Consider the following 6671-nt stretch of genomic DNA (forward strand, 5'->3'; position numbering starts at 1 on the left):
AGACATCAGGAAACCAGCTAAAAAAAAATACATACCACAAAAGTGTGACTGAAAAGGAGGATGCGGTGGTGCTTTATCTAATGCAAACCTGTAATGGACCAAAGCTGACACAGCAATAATCTACAAAGAAAGGAGGGAAAAAAACATCACTTATCAGACACTACTATGTATTCCGCATTCTCAACAAAACCACCAAGACTATTAAAAGATATTCGTGTACATGAATATAAAAGATTTTAGTACATATGAATATTTTTAACTTTTTTGTTATTAAAGTATTTAAACAAATAAAAACTAGAATAAAATCAACTCTCATATACCCATCATCAACCTTCAAGTATCAACTCAACTGTAGCCCTCTCCACTTCCTGCCTCCCACCAGATTATTATTATTTTTTTATACAAGATTCTTTATTTCTTTTTATTGTTAGTTTCAGGTATACAGAACACTGCAATAGTTATCCTTTTCACACTCACAAAGTAACAACCCACCTCCCCTGTCTACTGCCCTCCCACCCCCGGTATCATGCTTATCTATTACAATTCCATTGAATCCGTTACCGCACTCTACTCCATGTCCCGTGACTATATGTATATATAATTATAGTTGACATACAATATTATTCGACATCAGCTTCAGAAATACAGTGCGGTGGTCAGGCCTCTATATCGACTATGAAGTCCACCAGATTATTTTGAAGCAAAGCCCAAGCCTATCATTTTATCCAAGAATATTTCAGCATGTATCTCTAAAATAGTTTCTCAAACTGTGGATATCTTAGGTCAAATATTTCTTTGTTGTGGGGCCATCCTGTGCATTGTGGGATGTTTAAGCAGGATCCCTGACTGCTAGTAGCTCTGCCCTCCAGCTAAGTAAGAGGCGACCGATCCAGTAAAACTCCCATCCCTGAGTTGTGACAACAACAAATGTCTCTGACATTGCCAAATGTCCCCTTGAGGGCAAAATCACATCCCATTGAGAATCACCACTTTAAAAAATAAGTTTAAAAATGTAATATGATCATCTCAGCTCATACAGTTAACAGTGATTCCTTAAATTCATTAAATATCCAGGCAGGATTCCAATTTCCATGTTTTCCCAACTATCTCAATTTTACTTACCAAATAAGGCCTATACTTTGCAAGTGGTTGATATGTAAAACTATAGGTACAACCCCTTCCCACCTATTACTTCCCTGCAATTTATTTGTTGAAGAAACTGGGTGGTTTGTCCTATAGAGCACCCCATAGTATGGATTCCGCTGCTTATATCACAAGAGTCATTTAACATGTTCCTATTTCTGTACTGCCTGTAAATTCACATTTAAATCTAAACATTTTATCAAAATCAGGTTCAATGTTTTGGCAAGAATACTTTAGAGATGCTACTGATTACGTCTACCAGAAGGCACAGGCAAGGCACATCATGTATGGTTATCTCTATTTTAGTGATAGTAGAAGCCACTGGTAATCAATTATTGCCTAGATGCATTATTTCATTAGGGATTGCAAAGTGGTAATATTCAACTTTTCCTTCATCATATCTTAGCTGGAAACCTATGAAGAGAAACTTACCCTCATCCATTACTTGGTTAGCTAAGGTACAGTATATATTCAAAAAAGTCAAAATAAATACTTGATTCAATCCCTTTGTTTACCAGTTTTCACAATGAGTTGGTTCCCTAGCTTCTCTCAGAGGTGACCAATGTGGTGGTGTTAAGAGTTTACAGAATCATTTGAACTCATGTGTTTCAATCTGTTGCAGTTATTCTTATTGATGCTCAAACTGTCCCATCTCAGGCCAGAAGAAAACTCTTCAAGTTGACTCCTGAGTCCTTCTGACATATCTTCAGTAGATTTTAATAGCACCCTTCCTTTCTAATGTAACAAGACATTCCAGGCTTATCTTGGACATTTCCTGCCCTGAATCAGCCATTTCTCCAGAGAGCCCAATTTCCTTTATTGGGAAATGGTATTGAAACCTCAACTCTAGGCACTAGAGGATGGATACTTTTTTAAAAAATTAATTAAATCTTTCCTAAACACTTCACTATTAACTATGGCCAACTACTGCAGTAACTATTATTAAAAGATCAAATCACATACTGAAAAAAAAAAGAGTAAAAATACTGCCCAAATCCTGCTGTTAAAAAAGATCCCCATCAGTGTCAAAAGAACTTAGAAGCAAACATAAAGAAGGTCCCACTGACCAAAGAGAGACAAATTTAAGCATCAAAAATAATAATAATAATGAATACAATAAATTGGAACATACAGAATATGTATAAAACCCATCAGTTCATACTTATGTCCCACAAAAGAGGAAGCAGAAATAAGTAATGACAAAAATAAATAAATCATTGATCAACACTGCATTATAATGTAGGTCCCCAACTTCCTGTTCAGAAAATTGGTAATTAAAGAGAAAGAAGTACGCATTTATCTCATATCTTTCTTGTATAAACTATTGCAACATAACCAAACAGTGCTGGTTAATGAGGAAAATTTTATTAAAAAATTTAACTAATAAACATTCTAATATTTAACATGCTTAACTAATAAACATGAAAAGGATGACAGAAACAGAAAACCATCATTTTACAACAACTCTTAATTAAATAATTAACTCAGACAAAAATCACTAAAAAATGAAGCCACTAGATCGGTAGATCGGTGGTTCTCAACTGGCAACAATTTTGCCGCCGCTCCCCCCCCCGCATCCCATGGGACATCTAGAGATCTTTGGAGGCATTTTTCGTTGTCACAACTAGAGGACAGGGGTACTAGCAGCAGTAAAGACCAGGGATGCTGCTAAACATCCCACAATGCAGAGCATAGCCCCCCACAACAAAGAATTATACAGCCCAACATATCAGTAGTAGTACCAAGGTTCAAAAACTACATTAGATGAAAACTTGAACCGACTAATCAATCAGCCCCACTAACAGCAGTTTAACTAGACATATGTCTGCTGATATGATACAATATGAAGTACACTGTACCACCTATAAAGTATTTTGGCCAAAGGGTTCCAATGTGAATCTAATCAATCCTTTATCACTAACTAGCAGGGGTCACATGCTTTTTCTATAAAGGGCCAGACAGTAAATATCTTAGGCCTTGCAGGCCATATGGTCTCTTGTCATGACTACCGACTCTGCCTCTGCAGTACAAAAGCAGCTGTCAATCATATGCAAAGAAATAGAAGAAATGCTGTGTTCCATGAAACTTTATTTACAAAAACACACAGTAGGCTGGGTTTGGCCCACAGGCCACAGTCTGCCAAACCCTGGTCTAGAGGAAGAAGTCCAATGACACCATGAAGCAATCAAATACAGAAAATGGGACATTTTATAAGACAACCAACAGATATTCTTCAGTAAGTCAAAGTCACTGAAAAAACTGTAGAGGGTGGGAGGGAGCTGCTTCCATTTAACACAGATTCAAGAGACATAAAATTAAACACCATCTGTGAATCTTGTATGAATCCTGATTCAAATAAACCAACTGTTAAGACATTTTTGAAAAACAAGAGTCATGTGAATATGGACTGAATAGTTTAGATGATATCAAGGAGTCACTGTTAATGTTATTAGGTGTGATAATGACATTATATAAGAAAGTGTGCATGCTTTCAGAGATGCATACCAAAGTATGCAATGACACAAATGTCTCAGATTAGCCTTAAAAGACTTCAGGTGGAAAAAAAAAGGAGGGGGAAATAAACGAATATGACAAAATCCTGCTAAATGCTAAATATGAGTGACTGGTATATGGGAGTTCATTAAATTATTCTTTGTCCATTTAAAGTTCTCCACAATAAAAAATTTAAAAACCGGGCNCAGTGAAGCAACGTCCTCCACAACTAGACTGAAGAACAAAATGACAGCAACTTGTCTGTTCCCCTTCCCCCAATTCCCCAGCGCTGTTCCCATCCGCCCCCAGTTCCCCAATAAAAATCTTTAAAAATAAAAAGGACAGCAACTTGTCTGTTTCCTCCCCCAATTCCCCAATAAAATCTTTAAAAAAAAAATGAAACTGGACCACTATCGTATGCATACATCATACACAAAAGGGAACTCAAAATGGATTAAAAACTTGAACATGAGACCTGAAACTATAAAACTCTTAGAAGAAAACATAGTGGTACACTCCTTGACATCAATCTTGGCATTTTTTAGATTTGACACCAAAATGAAAGGCATCAGAAGCAAAAATAAACAAATGGGACTACATCAAACTAAAAAGCTTTTGCACGGCAAAAGGGGTCCATCAACAAAATGGAAAGGCAATATACTGAATGGAAGAAAGTATTTGCAAATCGTATATCTGATAAGGGGTTAATATCCAAAATATATAAAACTCATACAACTCAACATCAAAAAAATAATAATAATCTGATTAAAAAATGGGCAGAGGATCTGAATAGACATGTTTCAAAAGAAGGTGTATACACATGGCCAACAGGTATATGAAAAGGTGCTCAACATCACTAATCAGGGAAATGCAAATCAAAACCACAATGAGATATCACCTCACACTGTCAGATGACTACAATTAAAAGGACAAGAAATAACAAGTGTTGCTGAGGATGTATAAAAAAGGAACCCTTATGCACTGTTGGTGGGAATGTAAATTGGTGCAGCCGCTATAAAAAACAGTATGAAGGGTCCTCAAAAAATTAAAAACAGAAGTACCATATGCAAGTTCACTTCTGGGTATTTATACAAAAAAAACGAAAACACTAACTTGAAAAGATATACAAGTATGCACCCTATGTTCGTTGCAGCATTATGTACAACAGCCAAGATATGGAAGCAACCTAAGTGTCCATCAACGGATGAACAGATAAAGAAAATGTACTATGTGTACACATACACACACACACACACACACACAATGGAATATTATTCGTCCATAAAAAGAAGGAAATCTTGCCATTTGTGACAACATGGATGGACCTTAAAGGCATTATTTAAGTAAAATAAGTCAGACGGAGAAAGACAAATACCATGTGATCTCACTTATATGTGAAATCTAAAAACAAAACCAAAAACAAACTGAGTTCATAAATACAAAAAGACTGGTAGTTGCCAGAGGTGGGGGTGGGGGTGGGTGAAAGAGGTGAAGGGGGTCAAAACACACCAACTTCCACTTATAAAACGTATAAGTCACAGGAATATAATGTATAGCACAGTAACTATAGATAATAATACTATGCTGCATATTCAAAAGCTGTTAAGAGATTACATCTTAGAAGTTCACATCACAAGAAAAAAAATGTGTAAATATGTATGGTGACAAATATTAACTAGACTTATTGTGGTTATCATTTCACAATATAGACAACTGTCGAATCATTATGCTGTACATCTGAAACTCATATAATGTTATATGACAATTATATCTCAATTTTTAAAGTTTAAAAGATTAAATCAAAGAAAAAAAGAAGAAGAAAAAATAGCCAAGCACAGAACCCAAAACCCTACAATGGTTAAAACTGCTTAGATGAAACATTTGCTATCCATCTAAATCAAAATGGAGGATGTGTACCAATCTTATCCAAAGGAAATCCCCCACCAGTAAAGCTTCGACCAGCATACAATGGAGAAACTCAGCTCACCTTCACAAAGTTCGAAAAGTAAAGATGACCAAAGCTTCCCTCACCGTACTACATACAAGTTCCCTGCCATTCACAATAGCTGTTCACACAGAGACATGCACAGAGGAGGTAAAAAATACGTATATTGAAATGAACTAATGACTGTTCTCTCCCACATATTTTCCAGATAATTCTCATCATTTTCTTCCACATATTCCACCCCACTTACAGGGTAAATCTTTGATAATCATTTCACAATATGGGCAAATCAAACCATCATGCTGTACACCATAAATTTATACAGTGAGGTATGTCAATTATTTCTCAGTAAAACTAGAAACAAGAGTAAAACTTCCCAACACAGCATACTTCCTTCTCTGCTTATTTCCCTAGTCCCACTTTTCTAACACCCAAGAAACCAAACAGGAGGTGCTGCCCCAGTTGATCTCTGTTTCTGGGCTGGAAAAAAATCCCTAGGAAGCATAATAGATCAACAGTGCCATGCCTTTTAAAAAAATGTGGCTATTTAACGGGGTAAGCTGTCATCATGGAATATGCCAGAATCCTCCTTGGAAATGGACTCATGATATGCAGAATTCTGGGGGATTGTTTCACCTGCTGAATTTTATGCATAGCACAACCAACACCAATTTTATATTACTGTGACGCCTCCCAAAGAGGCAAACATTCATTTATTCCTTGGCATCTTCCCTCATCACACAGAAAACTTTGGACAGGCTTTTAAGATGGACTTTTAGAACGACATCATGAAAAGAAAATAATTAAAGCATAAGCTTGACCCAGGGAAAAAAAAAAACTACTCCATCCCAACAGAGTAGCCGTTAGAACAGAAAAAAGATATCAAACTCCTCCTGACTTCTCCTAGAACAAAATAAACCAGCTAAGTAAGAGGCAACCGATCCAATAAAACTTAGTGTCCATAGGTGGAAAAAAAACCTTAATATGCACTCACAACTCTTGAAAACATTTTTAAAACATGTTTTTCTCCAGGCCAGCCGAGTGGCGCGATGGTTAAGAACTGGCTTGGGATGCCAGAGGGCCCCAGTTC

The 6671-nt window shown here is 36.4% G+C and overlaps 1 protein-coding gene across 1 annotated transcript in view; it reads right to left on the reverse strand.

The window, feature by feature from the left end:
* Positions 1-6671, reverse strand: part of POLA1 (DNA polymerase alpha 1, catalytic subunit) — a 319056-nt gene that overhangs the window by 275314 nt on the left and 37071 nt on the right. Inside the window, exons 15-16 of the mRNA XM_019625246.1 lie at positions 5668-5702; positions 36-120 (exon numbers count right to left, since the gene is read on the reverse strand). Coding sequence (XP_019480791.1) covers positions 36-120; positions 5668-5702 — 120 coding nt within the window. The remainder of the gene's footprint in view (positions 1-35; positions 121-5667; positions 5703-6671) is intronic.

This window comes from Hipposideros armiger, unplaced genomic scaffold, assembly GCF_001890085.2.
Source record: "Hipposideros armiger isolate ML-2016 unplaced genomic scaffold, ASM189008v1 scaffold_620, whole genome shotgun sequence".
Lineage (NCBI taxonomy): Eukaryota > Metazoa > Chordata > Mammalia > Chiroptera > Hipposideridae > Hipposideros > Hipposideros armiger.